General features: G+C 37.9%; 1 protein-coding gene across 1 annotated transcript in view; it reads left to right on the forward strand.

Moving 5' to 3' along the window:
• Positions 1-272: 272 nt before the first annotated feature.
• Positions 273-22,429, forward strand: part of LOC140246745 (uncharacterized) — a 38,941-nt gene continuing 16,784 nt past the window's right edge. The window contains exons 1-6 of the mRNA XM_072326083.1: positions 273-306; positions 2,587-2,892; positions 4,501-4,842; positions 8,942-9,058; positions 9,532-9,600; positions 16,646-18,192. Coding sequence (XP_072182184.1) covers positions 273-306; positions 2,587-2,892; positions 4,501-4,842; positions 8,942-9,058; positions 9,532-9,600; positions 16,646-18,192 — 2,415 coding nt within the window. The remainder of the gene's footprint in view (positions 307-2,586; positions 2,893-4,500; positions 4,843-8,941; positions 9,059-9,531; positions 9,601-16,645; positions 18,193-22,429) is intronic.

Genomic DNA, 22,429 nt, shown 5'->3' on the forward strand with positions numbered 1-22,429 from the left:
TAATGTTATCAACAAGCACATACCTTTGCGCAAAAAGAGGATAAGAAAACATGCATGTCCATAGATAATGTTCTCAAAGCTGCTAAAGCTAACAATAATGATGATCTTTGGAATACCTATAAATATCTAAAAAACAATGTTACTGATCTCATGAGAATAAGAAAAAAAACCAACAGTATAACACTGACCAATTTTACAAAATCGTAACAGCAGTAAGAAAATGTGGAAGAGAAGTTACGCCTAAATCATCACCCATTTCTCCCAATACCATAATGGTTGATGATGCAGAAGCATCGGACAACGCAAGTATTGCTGAAGCATTCAACAATTTTCATATCTATATAATGCTACTAAAATTACAAAAGATCTGCAGAGGAATACTTCTCAAATGATGTTAGATGAGGACAAAGGTTTTGTTTCATCTCATTCTCAATTTAACTTAAGTATGATAACGAGAGATTTTGTATTGAGACAGATCGAACTTCTTGGCATAGATAAAGCAACCGGAGAAGATCACATCAGCTACTAAACAAATGATGCACAGGATAGAGTGTGTTAGTGAAGGTGCGGCGCGCTCGAGAGTATTGACAATGGTGCGACATGCACGAGGCGCAGCCGAGTGCATGTTTGCAACCGTTGTCAATACTTTTAAAAACTTTTAAAGATGACAAAGAATGTTATTGCACAATCTCTTTGCGATATTATTAACAAATCCCTGTCTACGGGAGTTGTTCCACGTGAATGGAAAAAGGCTCGGGTAGTACCAATATTTAAAGCAGGAGATATTTCTTCGTTGAATAACTACCGCCCCATCTCAATCTTAGCAACCGTGAGTAAAATTATCGAAAGGGCCGTACATCAACAACTGAGCGAATTCATGAATGCGAATGATTTACTACACCCTAATCAATCTGGTTTTAGACCATTTCATTCCACATTAAATGCTCTTGCAAAACTTGTGAATCAGTGGTCTTTGAATATAGATAATAATCAAATTTCTGGAGTTGCCTTAATAGATCTTCGGAAGGCATTTGACACGGTAGATCATGACCTACTTTTACATAAATTAAAGTGTATAGGGTGTAGCAAGACGACTGTAGATTGGTTCAAATCCTATTTAAGTGACAGACAGCAAGTGACGCAATTCAAAGGAGCCAAGTCCCACCCTTTAACTATTAGATTAGGTGTACCTCAAGGGTCAATTCTTGGTCCCCTTTTATTTTCAATTTATGTCATCAGTCTACCCGAGTGTATTTCAGAAGGTGTTATAGATAATTATGTACGCTGACGATACGACCCTCACTGTCAGTGCTAATGACGCAGCAGTTTTAGAAGAAAAGTTAACTGTTGCACTAAACAAAGTAATGGGGTGGATTAAGGAAAATCGTCTCGTCCTTAACACCGACAAAACTTCTGTCATGATTATCGGCTCCCGTGCTAATCTCGGGAAATTGAAAATTTCAGTATGTCATTAGATGGTAGTCTGATTAAAAGAGTTCAGTTCACCAAATGTTTAGGTGTTTTAATAGATGAAGAACTGAAATGGTCTAAACAAATCGAAAATGTATCTAAACGTACCCAGAAAAGTGTCTGCATGATAAAGAGAGCGAAGGCCTTTTTGCCCCAACAATCCCTAGAATTACTTTATAATAGTCTAGTGTTACCACAATATGATTACTGTTCTGTTGTTTGGTCAAACAGATTTCAATCCCATACAACTAAGCTAGAAAAAATTCAAAAGAGGGCAGCACGAATGATTTTGGACAAAACATATGACACACCGTCGGCTGATTTATTCAAAAGTCTTAAATGGATGACACTAGACAAACGTTTGAGTTCAGTCGCGTTATGATGATATATAAATGCGTCCATAACTTAGCACCTTCGTACCTTCAGGTGCACTTAGTTAAGCCTAGTGATGTACATGAACATCATACAAGGCTAATAGACAATGGAAGTCTACGTGTGCCAAGATTTCGCAGCCCAATCGTATCTTCTCTACTTGAATGGAACAGGCTGGATTATTCAATTAGATCAGCTTCTTCCATAAATTCATTTAAGAGATTCAAGCAAAGTTGTTATTTGTAAGTAACACACGAAATTTATTCTGGGCTTTATCATTCCTGTATAAGAGCGTTTTAATTGTTATCTCGGCATTCTGGTGAAGTCTTGCTGTGGCATGTACTTTTTTTTTATATTACCTTGCAATAGGATACAGTATGCTGGTATGTATCTACACTGTATATGTCATCTTCTGCATATACGTCTTGCTATTTAATGTATATTATGTTCATCAATATTATTCAGGGCTCCATGGAAGACCACTATTTATTGGTGAATGGGCTACCCTAACAAAAGATTAGAAATATACAATATGAAAAGAGTAAACGAAGCTATTTGAATAGAAAGTTTTTCACAAGGCATGCAGGGCAATATGACGCGTCCATGAAAGTATGATTTCTTTGCTGCTTAGGACAATTACTCCGTCCAAAGGGACCTAGATCGTTGGAGGTGGCAAAAACAGGTTACCATTTTGTTTATGGATGGATATAATTTATTCAATTTTCGGATTCATGTTGTTTATAGCTTCAGTGGTAGGTACTGAGCCCAACGTTATAGGATGGAAAGGGGAAGACATCAGGCTTCCGTGTGACTTCCAGGAGGAGCCATTTGCCGTTTACTGGGTGAAGGAGACCATCTCAGGTCAGCAGGAGGAGAAGGCTGGATTTTCCAATGGAAGATTTGAGAGTTATGAGGAACGCTTCAACATTGACAGGAATTTCAGTCTCGACATTACTGACTTGGAGGTGGCAGATGAGGGTCTCTACCTTTGCCAAGTTGCGCTGAGCGATTTGCAGATTTTCGAGAATTCCACCCTTATGACGGTTAACTGTGAGTAATATTAAACTTCAAGACACGTTTAGTCAAACAGCTCTAAAGAAAAATAACTGTTAATGAGATTGTTAACCCCCCCCCATGGCAACTCTGTGGACGTGCATTATATACAAAATGAAAGAAGAAAGTCAAAAGTGCCGACTTTGTTACTAAATCATAACGACTAAACGTGGCTGCGAATTCATAAAAAAAAAGAGAACTACGAAAAGACACACTTTGCCTAAGGTCTATATTACTTTAAATCTCATTGTGAAAACTCTACTACATTGTATTTAATGGAATAGCTTTATATAAAAAGAAACCAAACAATACGAACATACATCAACCTGAGCTTCTAGTCTCTATAGACAGGGTATACTATCACCGAGAAGTTGTGGTTAGATCAGATATTGTTCAAACTGTATAACTTATAAGGTGACCATAAAACCCTCAACAGATAACTAATTCGCATGAAAAAATCTTGAAAAAATTATTATAATCATGAAGGACTTTTTATGTATCTTGCCTCAGGCTGTTGAATACACTTACAACCAACATAGTAATAAGGATAAAATTTAGTACATTCACGAAGTGAAAGAAACAACAACAGCAACAACAAAATAAGCCCTTCAAAAAAATGTCAGTTTGCCACACATTTATTGCGTTGAGTGTTATAGTCATTCCATCTTCATCAGCGTTAGCCTTTCGCCAAGGCTCTCTCGCGAGCAAATGGGGGCGACCGAAGCGAGTCCAGCCGGGTCGGACAGCGAATGCGCCTTTTGAGATCCGATTCGCATCCTTATAATTAGTCGAAGTACCGATTTTTGTTTTTCTACCCGAATTGGGGAGCCAAAATTGACCTATCAACGTATCTGTGTGACAGAGCCCGATTTGTATACGGTGCATGCATGCCACTCACCTCGCCTGGATGTCAGTGATGCATACGAACAGGCCGCTCGACCAGAGCCCGTCAATAATTATTGTTCAGTGTAGGGTTCCTGTGATTATGAATAATAATGTGAGAAGCAGGTCTCAAGAGGCTCTCGAGCTGTCGAACTCGGCTGAGCTTGCTTCGCTTCCCGGTTATATGCATCATACAGCGAGAGGGCCTTGTCAAAAAGATATAGGCCTATCACAGTTCATTATAACTACAAACTAGTCGTAGCTTGGTTAGTTCTGCATGCCACTTCTCATTGTGTCTCGCGAACGGTTTGCACAGAAATAAATGTTAAAATAAGGGAGAAGTTAATCTTATCATAAAACAGTCAATGCAACGTCTCAAGCGATTTTTTTAAAGGTGCATAACTTTGATTTCTGTAAGCCTTTTTAAAAAGTAATTGATATAAAATAGGGCCTAGGTCTATGCATGGTTGTAAATTTAAACAATTAGACTGTCAGTTTAAACAATGCTTCACAATTAAAAGAGAAGAATATGAGGGCTCGTGAAATCCAGAGTGAAAAGTTACTCTAATTTTAATAAGAACACCTTAACATAGATTTGTATTACACTTGTTTTTAGGGTGTAATAATTTCAACTGAAAACATTCATACAAAGATGAAATGCGAATTACACGATAGTTTACAGTGCTCATTTTGATAAACAAAACGTCATCCTTTTTATTGTAGCGATGGCATCACGACATGTCATCGAAGAATGCGTCCATGAGAGCCCGACGAACCAAGACCAGTGTACATACCAAACTCCCTCCAACACTCCTTTCATTAACCTCACGTGTGTCGTGAGTGGATTCAAGCCTAATGTTTCTATGCTGTGGACCGAGGAGTCTGGACAGATACTAAATTCCACTGTTTCGCGACAGACAACACTTTCTGACGACACATACGAGAGGTCCGAAACGATTGATGTTTCAGCCAAACAAGGGACAGAACAAACCTTCATGTGCACAGCTATCGGTGATGCCCTGAATGGAACGTCGACTATGGGAATCACTGTTCTACCTATACCAGGTTTCGGATGAATATCCAGATGAAGAATTGGATTTGGTTTTGTTGAATGATAATTATTCAACCTAATAGACAAGTAGGAAATAAACAATCTTTGAATTATTTGATCTTACAATACAATATATCGTGGGAAAGGCCAAATCTGGGTATTGAAGAGGAAACTTTCTGTGACGGCACAGAATTAGACAAATCTCTCTTTGGTCAACTGAAATAAAATACATTAGAATAAAGTTAAAGAACGTGCGACTTCAGGATTTCTCACATTGCTTTACGTGAACAATATGCTGAAATAGGTATTACGTGCTACAAATGTATACTTCTCACATTGAAAGTTATTTATTGAATAAAATCTCTAGCAGCCAGGAGGCTGAATTGCGGACATCTTAAAAGGATCATCATGAATACATTCAATTATACAAACATACATTAAAACATGGGCGTAAATCCCGGGGGGGGGGATGGGGGGGGGGATATATCCCCCCCCCCTGAAATGGAGGAGGGGGGATGGCCTGTACAATCATTCCCCCCCCCCCCGAATTTTGAGGGGAAAAATGGAGGAAGCAGAAATGTGATTGTATCAATTTTGGCATATTGCATGACGTTTGTACGCCTGCTTTGAGACAGGTAACAGAGCTGAACAGTATTCTATCTTGTAGGAAAATGTATAATTTTCTCAAGCGCTCGCTCGCTTCGCTCGTTCGCGAAGAAAGTAACATCGACATACACTGTAAGGTATGACTCAGGCGTTGACAACGTTCATAGGTCTACATGTAAACATGCTTTGACGCGAGTAACTGGGGACCATCTGCAAAATATGTACGAAAACATACAAACAAACAATAACAACAACTTTATCGCCATAATTATTGAATCCCCTCCATTTCCTGAATCATTCCTGAGAAACGACAGTGACTGATGACTCAGTCAGGATACATCTATGGGCATACCAAGGGAAGATCAGGGACGTCGAATCTATGGGGGGCAAAGGGGCATTTGCCCCGCCCCAAAGGAAGTGTTTAGACAGACAAATCATTTATCCCCCAAGCAATTCCCGAGATGAGGACAACTCTCGAACTTTCTTAATGGAAAATTGTCCAAATATCGCCAGAACTATGCACCAGATCGTTGTATTGCAATCATGAACATGCAAAAGGTCCGCTATACAGGATAAGGGATAAACTTTGTACACTTTTGACATAGACGTATATTCCCTAATTTATCAAAGAGTGTGCAGCAGATCTTTCACTTAACAAAAGCAACCTAATATGTATAGAGGCGTCGATTGGGGGGGGGATGGTTCCCAAATAAAAGTGGGCAAACAAAAGCGAAAAATATAGCTACAAACGGCAGTTTTTGGAGTGTAAAATTTTAAAATTTTAAAGCTCGCTCGCTCCGCTCGCTCGCATAACCGCTATGCCATTCTCTTGATGTTGCTTCCAGTGATTGACAGCAGGTACACCCGGTGCGCCCCCTTAATATCCAAAGCGAAAATATAGCTACAAACGACGGTCTTTAGGACTGGAAAATGTCAAAATTTTCAAGCTCACTCGCTTCGCTCGCTAGCATTTAATCAGTATGCCATTCTCCTGATGTTGCTGCCAGTAATTGCCGGCAGTTGCGCCCGGTGTGCCCCCTTAATTTCCATAGCGAAAAAATACAGCCACAAACGGCAGTCTTTGGACTGTAAAATGTCAAATTTTTCAAGCTCGTTCGCTCCGCTCGCTCGCATTTAACCGCTATGCCATTCTCCTGATGTTGCTGCCAGTAATTGCCGGCAGTTGCATTCGGTGTGCCCCCTAAATTTCCAAAACGAAAAAGTATAGCTACAAACGGCAGTTTTTAGACTGTAAAATGTCAAAATTTTCAAGCTCGCTCGCATTTAATCGCTATGCCATTCTCCTGATGTTGCTGCCAGTGATTGTGAGCAGGTGCGCCCCCTTAATTTCCGAAGCGAAAAATATAGCTACAAACGGCAGTTTGGGGACTGTCAAATGTCAAAATTTTGAAGCTCACTCGCTTCGCTCGCTCGCATTTAATCATTATGCCATTCTCCTGATGTTGCTGCCAGTAATTGCCAACAGTTTTTGCCCGGTGCACCCCCTTAATTTCCAAAGCGAAAAAATACAGCCACAAACGACAGTTATTGGGACTGGAGAATGTCAAAATTTTCAAGCTCATTCGCTTCGCTCGCTCGCATTTAATCATTATGCCATTCTCCTGATGTTGCTGCCAGTAATTGCCAGCAGTTTTCGCCCGGTGCGCCCCCCTTAATTTCCAAAGGGAAAAAATACTAGTACAGCCACAAAGGACATGTGGGACAGTAAAATATCAAAATTTTCAAGCTCACTTGCTTCCCTCGCTCGCATTTAATCGTTATGCCATTCTGATGTTGCTGCCCGATTGCCGGCAGTTTGCGCCCGGTGTGCCCCCATAATTTCCAAGCGAAAAAATACAGCCACAAACGGCAGTCTTTGGACTGTAAAGTATCAACATTTTCAAGCTCGCTCGCCCCGCTCGCTCGCATTTAACTGCTATGCCATTCTCCTGATGTTGCTGCGAGTAATTGCCAGAAGTTGCGCCTGATGCGGCCCCCCTTAATTTCCAATTAAAGCGAAAAAGTATAGCTACAAACGGCAGTTTTTAGACTGTAAAATGTTAAAATTTTCATGCTCGCTCGCATTTAATCGCTATGCCATTCTCCTGATGTTGTTGCCAGTGATTGACAGCAGTTGCGCCTGGTGTGCCCCCCTTAATTTCCAAAGCGAAGAATATAGCTACAAACGGCAGTTTTTGGACTGAAAAATGTCAAAATTTTCAACGCAAAGAGATTTCACCCTAGGAGGGGGAAACCCCCCCTACCATACCCTCCCCCCTCGCTTGATTCGTTCCCTCACATAACCGCTCCTAAGATCAAATCCTGTGAGTTTACGCCGATGATAGGCCCCATTATTTAGTAGGCCTTCACAGTGATGTCGCACAGCAAGAGCTGAAATACCACGATTTTGTCATTCAATAATATATTGTGAATATTTCATTTTCTTATTGTTTTTTTTAAAGAAAAGAAAATTTTCACCACAAGTGAGCACCAGATCGCTGAATTTCAAGTCTGAAAATGCAAAATCTTCCTCGTGTGGGAGAGGGATATCCCCCCCCCCCATACACACCCTTCCCCCGTTCGGTCGTTCCGCTCCCTCTCACAGATATTTCCAAAAAAAAAAAATGTTTTCATACTTTTAAGGTCTGATTTTCCGCCGAAAGTCGTCTGACAAGCAAAAAAAAAAAAAAGCAACAAGAACAAAAAATCTTTATGTTGTTGCTGCCACTTTTCTCCCACTTTATATTTCATGCAAAAGAGTGGGGCATCCGATCCCTGTAAAGTGTGTGTGTGTGTGGGGGGGGGGGGGGCACAAAGCTTCTCCCCCCACCCCCCCCCCCCAAAAAAAAAAGGCTGCGCCGGTCCGATTATGGGCTTGTAATCGTGGTGATGGTGACCATCCCCCCCACTCCTCAGTATGGATTTACGCCGTTGCATTAAAAACATTAACTATTGCACAATAGAGTTAACATTTACCATTAAAAAAAATACAATTACAATTATTTACATCTCTGTTCTATCGCAAAGATTCATTATTGCGATGACTTGTTGTTCCGAGGGTTCGCTAACTCGAAAGTCGAAGTTCGTACATCGTAATTCCCAAGATTTGAAAGTACGCACCGTGTTTTACATTTTCGGATTACAAACCCCATTTCACTGCATACAAGTGCATATCCTTTATTCATTAACTAACTTTAGGAATAACGAACCTTCGGAATAACTAACCTCACTCAATTTTCTGAAGTACTAACATTTGGAATAATGCAACCAATTTTTGGACTAAGAAGCACTTTGTTTCTTATTAAGTAAACGAGTCTCTAGGTATACTGAATGTGCATGCTTCAGAATAGCAGACCATTGGAATAACAAACCTTATTTCTAAATCGAATTTATCGAATCTTCGGAATAAAGAGCATTACCATTGTATTTACATATTCAACGCATTCTAATTCCAATAAGCACTGAATGAGGGATTGGATCTCTTTTTTGCTCTATTTCATATTTCAGAAACAAGTCGAAACGTGGGTCTCATCATTGGAATGACTGTCGGTCTACTCGTCATAGTCCTATTTCTCTCTGTTGGACTATTTCTACAAAAATACCATCCAGACTACGTACAAAAAGGTATATATATTTTTTAAATTTACTCGGTATAGAAACAATCCTAGCCAAATCGAAGTGAATACCAATCAGTAGGCCTACAAATAAACTATAATTGCTGTTAAAAAGCTATTCCCCTCCAAGATTATTGTATTTACAGTATAGATCATGCTAATCAACCGGTTCGGCTTTTTTTTCTGAATATTGTACCGATCATAGAAATAGCGAGAAACTGAAAAAACACGAAAACATATGAATACCGGTAATGGAATATGTCATGGTATCTCTACGTTAGTCAATTAATAGATTATCGGATACTCAACAGTCTCTGTTAGAGACTTTCCTATTGTAAAAAATAAGATTGAAAATACATTCTTTTATATCAATTGACGTTTATATCAATGACACAATTAAGGTAATGGACAAAATAAAGTATTTTATTGATGTGCATATGTGATCACCAGATAATATCATGTTGGTAATGTTATCTTTTACAGCATGTGGCTGGAATCCCTGCTGGAGGCGACACAAAACAAAGCAATATGACGTGGAAGGATTGATGATTGGTAACAGCAATGTCCATTTTATTGTATAATACTTCTCCTTTTCTGGGAAAATGATTCCACTGCTTATTGTAAGTTGCAGTGCGTATGGATCATCAACGTCATGAAACGTTTTCGTAGTTGATTTAATTATTATCTTTTTAATTCAATCATAGTTTATTTCCAATCAACGAATATCATAAACATAATGCAAAGTATACATGTCATGAAATGAAATTCTATAAATTTTACAAAAGATTCATGTAGTATATGAAATAAATTGTACATAACAACATATGTAAAATAATTACGAGGAACAATGCATGTATACTTCGTGAGCGTTGTGAAAATAACTTCAATCATGGAAAATAGCGATCCACTAAAAAGCAAAGCTTGTCGGACGTGGATCGCTAGATAAATAATTAGTAAACAATGATTAATGTTTCGCTCCTCCTTTAAAGATGGCAAATCAAAGATAAAAACAGTTTGATATGAAGATGGTTGTACATTTAGTTATACTTAAAAGAAATAGACTTGAAGAGCACAAGCGAACTTAAGATTTTTGCTTTCTGTGTTTTTCAAGCGCCTATATGAAGTAGTTAGCCCGATGCATGCTTACTTGCAACACTCGGTATTTAAGTGAACGTGACGAGTTCGACACTCACGAATCATACAGCCTACAAATCATACACCCCCGGCTCAGATAGCCCAAAAGCTGGACACTAAAGGCTCGCATTAAACATCACAGGACTCAATGCAAAATCTGTCTGAAATGACAACTTGCTATATTTCGTTTGATCTTTAGTCTCTGTAAAGCGAACATGAAGTAAACAAAAATACATTACATATATATATATATATATATATATATATATATATATATAATACTATATATGTATATGGGTGAGAATTTTGAACGATGTACAAATACCCCCTAGAACACAACAGGATGATCTAAGAAACCAGTTTCTTTCATGTCATCTCAAATCCTGGTAAATTTCCTTTCAGGAAATGTATGGTTTGGTTGACTTTTGACTGATATGTTGTATTTGACAAGGACATGAAGCGTAAAAATACGCTAAGAACGCTATTTTCACAATAATTTTTGTTTTTCAAATCGATGATATGCCCTGGAAGAGGTTCATCAGATTGGTAATTCTCTAATTAAGACAAAATTTCTTTTGAACACAACGAAAGAAAACTATTTACCTTGCGTGAGCTTTCGCCTAATGTCTGTAGGCTTCATCAGACTGACGTTGACTCGCCGTAGATGGGGTGTAGGCAGTCTTACAGTCCGAGAGAATGGACCACCAAGAAGAAATGCATGGTCACAATCCCATACGTTTAGGGCACGTCTGAAGCACTCCAAAGGATCTTCACCAAATACAATGTTGCTACCACCATGCGCCCCCTCACCAAACTACGAGGACTGTTGGTTCACCCCAAGGACAAAAGATCACCAGAGGACTCGACAGGAGTAGTGTACAAAATACCTTGTAAGGATTGTGACAAGGTCTACATAGGGGAGACGGGCAGGAAATTCGGAGTCAGGAAGTGATCAGAACACCAAAAAGAGGCAGAGTCACTGGGGAAGACACAATTCACAAGGGCCAAAAAGAAAGAGGCAGATCTCACTCCTAAAAAGTCAGCCATAAGTGATCACGCGGCGCAGGAAAACCCCATTATTGACTGGAAACAGAGCAAGATCGTGTCCAAAGACAGCAACAAATTCACCCGTTGGATAAGAGAGGCGATCCACATACAACGGGGGCAGGAACGCATGATGAATCGTGACGAGGGGCAATACAAATTATCTTCAGCGTACATTTCCATTCTTTCGGACTGTAAGACTGCCTACACCCCATCTACGGCGAGTGAACGTCAGTATGATGAAGCCTACAGACAGTAGGCGAAAGCTCACGCAAGGTAAATAGTTTTCTTTGGTTGTGTATAAAAGAAATTTCGCCTTAATTAATTATGTGACTTTTTTATTGTACGTGGCATCTAACGTCTGACCGTGTTCTGGATCTGACATATCATGGGTATGTACCACAAAAGTATAAGAACGTTATGAGCACGTATGAAATTACATAGAACAATTGAAATATCAAAGCCCTAAACAGACGAACGTCCGTGATGCTTTTATTGCTGCTGCAAATTCTACTTTGTTGTCCCAATTGTAATGTATACGAAAATTTGGTGTTCCCCCTAATGTACATATCCTGCAAAAAATTGTACGTCTGCTGGCTGTACATAGGACGTAACATTCTTGTATGCAAGATTATACTCATTTTTCGTCACGGACGTGAGTCCGCTATTTACTAATAAAGATCGTAGCCCATTAAGCGTTATTGGCGATATTGTTCTGAGTAGTAATCAACTAAGATCTATCCACACGATGATATACATGCGTTGAGTTTCTGTCCATCCCTTGTCAAATGCGAACCGAAATTATATTTTTAGACGAACTTCCAAGAAAAAAAAGAAGAACGTCCGTGATGATTAAAACGTTATCGAGTGGGGCACCATCTTGCTTTGATGGCGAAGGTACGTTTTACCTTTGGCTCTCTAGCCGAGGAGCTGCATGTCATGTTTGGAGCGGACTGGGGCTCGCTTGCAGTTTTTGGACCATACGATTTACCGAAAACCAAGCAAATAATTAATATTTTCTCTGAAAATTGACCTCCTAATCCCTCTCTGAGCTTTAGATATATATGTTGAAAGGATGTCAAATTTCTTATTATTTGAATAATACCTTTTGAAATTTTTGAAAGAGTTAGGAAGGCCACGTACTCTCTGTCGATTAGTTACCCGTCCTGGAACATGACCCTAGTAGTAGAACGAACGTCCGTGACAATTTCAGCAAACGTCCGTGACGTATGCAATTCGACCGGTTATAGGGATAACTTGTCTCGAAAGTGTCCTACATTCTTTAAAACTCTTAGCTCCAATAGCGACAAATAAAGTTTTACATAGTAAACAATGAGCATAGAGCAGTAGTATCAGGATTTTTAAGGCGGAATGTGATCATGATAAACAAACAGCTCAAAATTTACTCGCAATTTTACGCTTGTATTCTCTCTAATTATATGAAAATAGCCAAACACTGGAAAGCAAGTTATAGGAAAATGGAATTTTGCGTAATCTGTAATTTCTGTGCATTTATTTTTTTTTTTCTGATGAGGTTTTGAAGACAATTTGCATTGTTATAGGTTCTGAATGTTTCGCACACGGACGTTCGGTCCGAGAAAGGAAATTGCTGATAATTACAAATATATCGCTGCACATTAACAATGATTAAGTTAATGTTACTTGAAAATATTACCAAATCACTGAGTCACTCATACTCAAAAGTGAATAACGTTCAGCATTCAATTTACCTGTAATAACAAAAGGAAAACGTTTTGTACACGGATGTTCGTTGGTAGAATAAGTCCATAGATTACATAGTAGGAGATAGAGGAACAGTGCCACTTTTTAGTGACAGATACTCCCCGTGTATATCTTTTAAGTAGGGTAGCTGCCATCTCAAACAGAACACATCCAGTTTTGGTCTCCATCACGGACCTTCGCTGTAATTGTCATGATATTGTATGCCATAAAACAGTCTTATTCTTCTCTTCACAACGATTTTCTCACATTCCCTAAGTAGCCTGAACATGCTGCAACCAAACAGAAAAAAAAACCCAAAACAAAACAAATCCGAAAAGTGCTACACAGTCACATTCATAATATATTGAAACAAAAAGGATGAAATGACGGAAGAAGTCTGGAATGGGCATGTGTCAAGAAGAAACGTAAAAGTTTCAAAAGGACGTGGAAGCAGTTGAACAAAAATGGGAAGAACAGAGAAGGAATCGAGCTCCAACACTCGGAGTAAAGAATTGCCAGTGCACTCCCGTTAAACCGAATTTCTCTGGAGGTGCTTTTTTTTTGTTAGTTTATATTTTATCCATCAAAATGTCGTCATAAGCGAGCAAAAATAATGCAGTATACAATTATTGTCTGATGAAAACACGCAAATCCTTGATCATGACATGGTGTTTTTTTATACTCATCAATGAAAGCAATGTTAATTTGCAATTCTGTCCAAGTTTTTTTTTGTGAACATTTAAGAGATAGTAAGCTCGTCAAGTTGTTGGTGCTTTTGTGCTTATTTTGAAAACACACGTTTGAGGTTTAAGGTCGCACTTTGATACATTCGCTCTTCCAAAGATTCGTTACTCCGAATGTCCAAAGGTTTGTTATTCCGAAAAAAAAAAAAGGTCCGTAGTTAATTCAGAAGGTTTTTCATTAAGAATGTTCTAATTCCGAAAGCTGCTAATCCGAAAATTGAATATTAAGGTTCACTATTCTTTAGGTCCGTGCTTCTAAAAGTGAAATGGGCCTGATATTCGTTAGGTGAAAACGATTATTATGAGGTTTTGAAATCTGGAGAATTTGGTTGTTAATTTGTTTCCCACATTTGGATAAACGAACCTGATTTTTCATGTTCCGACTGATTAACAAACCTTTCGATTAACCTTCGGAGATTCATATCATTTACCGAATAAAACAGCTTCATGATTATACGAACCTTAATCAATTTTCGGATTGACAAACCTTATGAATAACGAGCCTCCGAAATGACGCGCTACAAAATGTTTGGTATAACGAACCATATTGTATAATATCGAAGTCACAAACATCCATCTATAAGTTATGAACTTATTGTGTCTTGCTATGACAAAACTTCGGAGTATCGAACCTTATATCATTTCTGACTAATATAATAACACAAATTCTCCTCTGTAACAGTGTGTAACACAAGGAGCACACGCAGACGGATTTCTTCCTATACACATTGTAGAGTATTCGTTTACCCTCCCCAGCTTAACTTCGTATTTCGATTACGGAGCACATTTCTTTTGTTTTTCTACGTCAGTTCTTTGTCATATATATCTGTGACAATGATATATTAGGACCTTAATGTATAGTTCGTGATTACGAAATCTTGATACGGGACTAAGTCACAAAGATTACACGTACGTTTGTACGTTCATTTATGAGAGATGGAAAAAGTGGTTTCTTTGATTCCTCAGCATGGAAAGATAAACAAGCTTTTGTAACTGAGAATCGGTAATAATAACTTCGGATTTTGCAGAGGACTTCGTTCTGGACATGAAATCGCTGTTTGTTGTAAATAGAATGCGTTTGCAACTCAAGAGAACTGCATTGTTCAATATCTTTTTTGTTCCGAACGTCCGTGAGCTATATGCGAATCTCCGTGATGAAAACGATATGCTATGTTTGTTGGGTTATAGAGACTGCCTAGATCAGATACATCTTAAAAAAATATCTTTTTATTTGGCAGTAAGCATAAAAGTATGGGATAGTGAAAAAGTGATAGTGAGGTCGAAATATTGGGTTTCTGTAAAATGGGCCTAAATCGGAGAAAGTGTTTAGCGGAACAGTTATATTTCAACAGAAATGACGAATTTGGTTAAATCATCAGTTGTCTACCATTACGTACAGGTTAAGAATACAAGCTTGATATTCTGCCAACACATACACATGTCCCTTAAGATATTTCGTTACGATTTTGAACTGAATCAGATTGTTACAAGCTATGTTAAATGGTATTCAAATGTATGTGCAGTACCATTCTTCACGGACGTTCGCTACAGAACTCTGGACATGGTAAACTTCCGCGGTGAATAAAAAAACTTGTTCCTCTGGGAAAATCCTAGTATAATTGGGTTCATATTAAAGCTTGAATTAAACTCTTAAACTCGTAAGATAAATGATTTGCAAAATTTCTGACTTTTTAGATTTTGCGTTGTTTTGGCTCAACCGTACATCGTTCAAAATTCTGACCCATATACTGTACATATTTGTTCGTATAATGTATAGATCAATATTTCCTCGCCCTTGTTCATTCATTACAAGGACTTTGGTGGCGAGCCCGCTCGCCAACGATAATGAAGTGAAGCAAGTGATTTCACAAACTATATAGTTGGTTCGAAATGCCACCAAATGAAGTAAAATTCAACCGAAATCTGAAGCTCTCAGGATTATGATGGGGTATTTTTTTAGAATTACTTACTAGTTTATATAGGCCGACATTGAACTCACTTGTCACGCGCGCTCATGGGGTCGTAACCAAAATTTTTATGCAATGAAAGTATGTATACATGACTTGTAACTTACAAGGTTTTAATATGCAGGGTTTTACATGGAAATATCCCAAATGATATATACTAACAGCAAAAAAAAAAAAAAAAAGAAATCAACATTACGAATAATAAAATAGTAATGATCTTGAAAATATGTGGACTATATGACAAAAACTGATCAGAATTTCAGAATATGTTCAGCGTTTTAATACATAACATCTACTTTGCATGAGTGAAACAAATAGCCCTTTCCACTGGGATAAACTTTGAGATACTTTTATGTTTATCTAGAATAACATCCAATTTTCTGACAGCTGCATTAGGTGAATCAACATGAACAGTGTTAAAATTTTGTGGGTAGATAGAGAGAAAAAAAAAATAGCCCCACTCATATTTTTTTTTTTTAATTTCGAAATCGGCATTTAATACCTTTTTTTTTGGTGCGAAATCTCTATGCACTGGACTTGTACTTTCACTGTCTTATAATTATTTCATCTCCTGTGACTACCAGGGACGACATCTAACAACGCATTATCCAGTGGATGAGGCGCTTGAAAGATATCTTTTTTTCACATTTATTATTTGTATTTCCCCCGAAATTCACACCCAATTTCCTACCGTCCGCAGAAATCTGTAGTACCCAATCCTAAAATATATTATATTATCTTATATGTATATAAGACAGAAATAATGAAAATCAATTTGAAGGATATGAAGACAGAATGTATTTCATCAACTGTCATCCAAGGGAACTTTCCGTAAACTACCTTTGAACACAAATGGACAAGTAATGTATTTATGTTATACTCATATCTACAAACTATTGGTGTCAATTGGATATTACTATTATCTGCTTCAATCAATATGTACATGTCATTGTGTTTGCTTGTTTTTGTGTTTTGTTCACTTCCAAGATTCATTGTCTAGGGCCCCGAAACTTACAAAGGAACAAGTACACCAATGCAAAGAAGATTTGAAGGCCTATTACCGAAAGACAAGAAGCAAAGTCACAATGGATCCACTCAGATTTATGGAACTCGTAAACCTGAATGAAATTTACACGAATATGAGTCTGATAGATAAAAGTGGCACGAGTAAAATACAAATAACGTACGAGAATCTTTTGGCCGATGACGAAAGAGGAAATCTTTCAAAGCGCCTCTTGGTCGAGGGTGAGGGAGGTGTCGGTAAAACAACGCTTTGCTCTAAGATCGCCTGGGACTGGTGCCAGGGGAAGATTCTCCAGGATCTGGACATGGTGCTCGTTATTCCTCTCCGAGATGTCACTGTCGACAAAACTATTGGTGGCATTGTAGAAAGATATCTCTCTGATTCAAATGAAGTCACATCAAACCAGATAGATGACTACATTTCAAAAAAAATAAATAAAGTTCTTCTAGTGTTCGATGGCTTCGACGAGTTTAGCGAGGAAATAAAAAGAAGGAGCAGCAGTGAGGTTATTCAAATATTACAGTTAGAGAAATATAAATCATGCAAGGTAATTGTGACCACAAGGCCATGGAGAACACATGAATTTACAATGACTAAGAGTCTGGCAAAGGCTTACACTTTTATTAGCATCGAAGGATTTAACAAGGCGAATTTATCTACTTTTATCAAGAGGTTTTTTCGAATAAAAGACAGGGGTGATAAAGCCGATTCCTTGCTTGATTTCATGGAAGAAAATGATACAATCCGATCTATGGCTCCGTTTCCTATCTACTGTGCAATGCTTTGCCTCATGTGGAATGACTATAGTGAGGAAAGACGAAACGAAATGCAAAAAATGCAAACATTTTCGGAGATTTTTGGAGAAATGATTGATTTTCTGAAAGACCACTACGCAGCAAAATCTTGTGAAAATCTACAGACTCAGAACGTTTCTGAGGATATACAACAAGCTAGTAGAGCAGTTCAAGCCGTAAGTGAGAAAGCATTGGATGGTGTATTAGAAAAGAAACTTTCATTTCCAGTCGAACAATTTAAGGAGTGTCATGACGCTATGGAAACATGCTGCAAAGTTGGAGTTTTGACTATTGAGAAAGATATCGTAAACAGGATGGGTCGGCACAATGTCAATGCCGAATCCTTGGTGGTGTCATCAGTTTCGTTTCCCCATAAACTGTTCCAAGAATACATTGCGGGTGTGCATATCGGCACTTTATTCGCCGATGATCGCTCAAGGTATGTCAAGGTGAGGAAAAAACTCCTTCGTAATTATGGAGAGTTCCGATTCGTAATCTACTTCGCCTCAGCTTTCCAGAATGAACTCGGCCTTGATCTCATCGACAATTTGATGATTAACTGTGATAAACGTTTCTGCCTCGACGTTGCATTTGAATGTCATACAAAGGAAGCCGCCAGAGCAGTGGGAAAACGATGGAAAGAATACACACTATCACGTGATATGTCAGAACATACAAAGGCTGGCGTTGCGTTCATCATGACATGTAATCAACTGGTGAGTAATAAACGTCGAGTTGCAATTTAGAAAGGGATAAAATTATTACGCAGAATAGCATTGGAATTCTATATAAATATAGTCAAGTACGGATGAATGCGTGTGGGTGTGTGTGACCGCTTGACCAAATCGAATGGGGATTTCTGCTAAATAGAGCTAAAATGTTATATTCTAAGACCCTGAAGTACCATTTAAAAAAATATTCAAGTTTGGTGTTATCAAGGCGAAATTCTAATTGTTTTTTTTTGACACACTGCAGTATGTCCATATCATATGTTTGAAAAATTACCAATAATATAAAACAAAAATATTTTGCAATGATTGTTGTAGAAACTAAGAATAATGATAATAATAACCGTTTTATTCATGTTACATCATACGTTTACCTCACTTAACTTAATGTTTGAAATAAATTCCATAATCATAATAATTATTTATCAAGAAATCCACATTCGAACAAATCTTCCTCTTCTAATCAACATCTATATCTTCTGCTTTAATATCCTTCCTGTGCAACTTATCATTCATCTATCTTCTCTGCATATCTAAATCAACATACTTAACCAAAAAATGATACATTACAATTAGAACGTTACAACACTATATACAAACAAACAAAAACAATTATTCATTCACAAACATAATCCCTGTTGACATAACAGTAGAATATTAAACACAATAATAACAACCGTCACAACACAGTACAACAAACAAACGAACGTCAACCATTCATTCACGAACAGAATTCCCTGATGGCATGCCGATTGACATGTGTACATGGAATTTGGCACGAAGGACTGGCGAAAACGAGTACGATTGGTGCGAGGCACTTGTAATCCGATTCAGGAGCAATTGTACATATATAGTGTATATTGAGAGAGTGCGCTTCGTCCCAAATGATCTTTTTTTATCTTTGACAAAAGCCTTTATTCTAATAAGTTTTTTATTGTGGGCAGTTCCCTACCTATCACCCTTAGTGCCACCCGTCTTATACGACCAATGCGATTCTGGTTCTTTTGCGTTGCATGAGATTCCAAGTAAGCACACTCTCCTTTGTTTTCCTTTGATTTCTGTACCCAGTCAAATCTTGCAATGCTATCAAGGCTGACTGGATAATTGTTTAAATGTGCTTTTGTAAGTTTTCATTTACAAATTCAGTGCCTTTAACTCTTTATGTGCCACGTTCGCACTCCCGACTCGGTCGACGGAGTGCCAACTTCGCATATTCTGCCAAGGGCCCGCCCAAACTGATTGACAAATCGCCAAATTCACAGCACAAGTACAATGAAGGGTTTTGTCATGATTACGTGCCTCTCACATAAAGGTTGCATTTCATATGGCGACTGAAGTTTCTGGCACTGTTCTGTGTGCAAAAGTCATGCCGTTACAGAAATGTATAGCTACTGGACATTAATTGAAAGAAAAACAAACATAGATTTGTCATACAATTTACATCTAAGCAAAGCTTGGAATTTTCTCTACATCTTTGCTTACTACATATTCAGCCTAACCGAAATCTATATAAGGATTTAATTCGTAGATTTGTAAAATAGAATATTTTCCCAAAGCATGACTACGTTGGTGTCTCAGAATAATGTGGCACGCATGGGTTTCCACCTTGGCACATAAAGAGTTAAACACACGCACGTTTCTCTTATGATCAATAAGATTCTTCAACTCTGCCGTAGACCAGGGTTTGTTGTTGGGAAACGTTTTTAATGTTTCTGGGGGATAACTGAATCAACATAAAAGTTTATGTGCTCTGATGCACCATCTACTTGCTCATCTAGTTACAATCCAATCCAGAAAAAATTTCAATCCGTACAATCGAGACACGAGCGCAACAGCTCTGTGTTGCCATTCGTCCAAGCGTTGTGTTCTTTAATGACAGGCTTGTCTCGCTTTAACGTCTGCCTATATTTCGGGATGAGGTGAACATTCTTGTGATCTGATTTACCTTGCTAATAACAAGTTTTACTGACATAGGCATTGAGAATGTTCCCATAACACAAGTCCAAGGTTGAATGACCCCTTGTTGACACATCGATGTATTGTTCATAGTTAGGTCATTCCTAATTCAGTCGGCATTGGTTGAAATCCCCATTTATGAAGATCAAAGCATCTCGCGATGAGTTCTCTAAAGCTTGACAGGGTTGGCGAGATGACGACTCGTTGTTGTTAGGTCGACCATCGAATGAATGTAACAGACTGCGACAGAGATTTGCGGAAACTCACGAGGAAGGTAAAATGGCCGCAAACCAAGGATTTGGTTTCCACGTCTGGCAGACATGTTACATCCTTCACAGACCAGTTATTACACCATTTCCTACGGATGTAAACATACACTCTACCTCCTCTTGATTTTTCTGAATTTGATGTGTGATCAAAATTAGCGATTTCTTTCACATTGTCTGAAATGTTTTGATTTAACCAAGTTTCGATCAAGCAAGCATCTTTGTACCCATTCATAATAGCGCGGCAGTGTATGCAATTCATCAATCTTAATCGGTATTGAATCCACATTTCCCCAAATGACGGTCGTTAGAGGTGGTTTAGTACCTCTTCTTCCGGTACGAACTTTGACACCTCCCCTCTTACCGTGTTTCCGCGGCTTTACGTCGCTCATATAGGGAAGTTACCATACCCGGCTGGTTTAACTGACGGGATGCAGTGACGTAGAGTGTGGAAGTGTAGACAACACTACTTGAGTTCCTTGCAAAAGTTGCAGAAAATGTGCTCCACAAAGTCACAAGCAACAACGACATGATAGTTGCAGCGGTTTTCTTGGTCATGTTGAACGTAGTCAAACATAATTGACTAGTACTTGAAGAAATTACAACAAAAATACGACAAACGTGAAAAGACGAAAAACCTGGTGACGGTCGCCGCGGAGCAGCACCCTGTAACCAGGTAAGAAGCCTGAATATTGCTTATTTAATACAAGAAACCTGAAAACACGCAAAATACAACTTGTTATAAGGGTTTCCTAAAACGAGGAATGCATTTATAACACCAGATTCCAATTTCAAATGATGCAATTGAAGAGTTTGTTCGCCAAAACCGATAAGTCGATATATGCCAAATGGAGATATTTGCAATTAAAGGTCAAGAAAAATAAAGAGAATAATAAGAAAATTTTTACTTCTTTTGACCATAACTTCAAAAATGTACCTGTATGTAGTGACCAATAAATCAGTCAAAAGGTATTATTCTGTACTTTATGACAGAGACCGTACGTCAAATTCTTCAAAAATGGACTTATCGGTTTTTGCGAACAAACTCTTTAATTGTCTTAAATATCACAATTAGCATAATGACCTAATTAGCATATACAAAGTGAAGTAGATAGCACCATACACCGTAATATGTATGAACACAAAAAGTTGAAGTACAGGATATTTGGACGCTTCATTTGTTTTAGCTTGGTATTGAAGTAAACCAAGCTTGGTTGCCACCTTGGTAATCTTAAGCAATTCATTGTGTTTTATTAGGCTAACTAGCATAATCTGTTATTTCGTAAAATATTCAACTGTATTATGTTATAAATTTCCATGCATGAAGCTTGAAAACAAAGAAAATAGGGCTTTTCTAATAAAATAAGTTTATTTCAAGCATTGGTTTTCACATACCTTCATATGGTACAAGTGTCTTTAATATCCTAATTGGCCAAGTCAGCTTCTTTGCATATCCGATTGTTCAATTTCTCATACAAGATACCATTAACGTGACCTTTAGAAGCTTTCATATAAAAAAAAAAATCATTTGTTTTTTATACAAAAAATAATGTATTCTGCTTTATATGAAGATGTCCCCACTCTCCTACCCCATGAGTCATCCCCGTAGTTAAAAAAAAAGTATTCCTGTTCACATAGAAATTCCTTGAAAGTGTTTTATCTGTTACAATTCTTTTCAAGTTTTCTTTCTTATCAAGCGTAAACAGTTTATTCTATATCAAGTCATAAGTTTATGCTAAGGTGATAAATACACTGAATTGTAATTGCCAAAAATTGCAAAGGTGGCAACCAAGCCTTTATCTTTCCGTCAGTCCAAATCTAAAAAAAAAAAAAAAAAAAAAAAAAAAAAAAAAAAAAAAAAAAAAAGCTTGGAAAGTCATACATAATTATCATCTGAGTTATCACGCTTCCCGCATTTGGATTAAGAACATGCATATTACATTTCCATCTGATTAAGCTGAATAAGATAACTAGGCTAATCAAAAATAACTGCCTCAGGTTGA

Source organism: Diadema setosum, chromosome 3 (genome assembly GCF_964275005.1).
Source record: "Diadema setosum chromosome 3, eeDiaSeto1, whole genome shotgun sequence".
Classification (NCBI taxonomy): domain Eukaryota; kingdom Metazoa; phylum Echinodermata; class Echinoidea; order Diadematoida; family Diadematidae; genus Diadema; species Diadema setosum.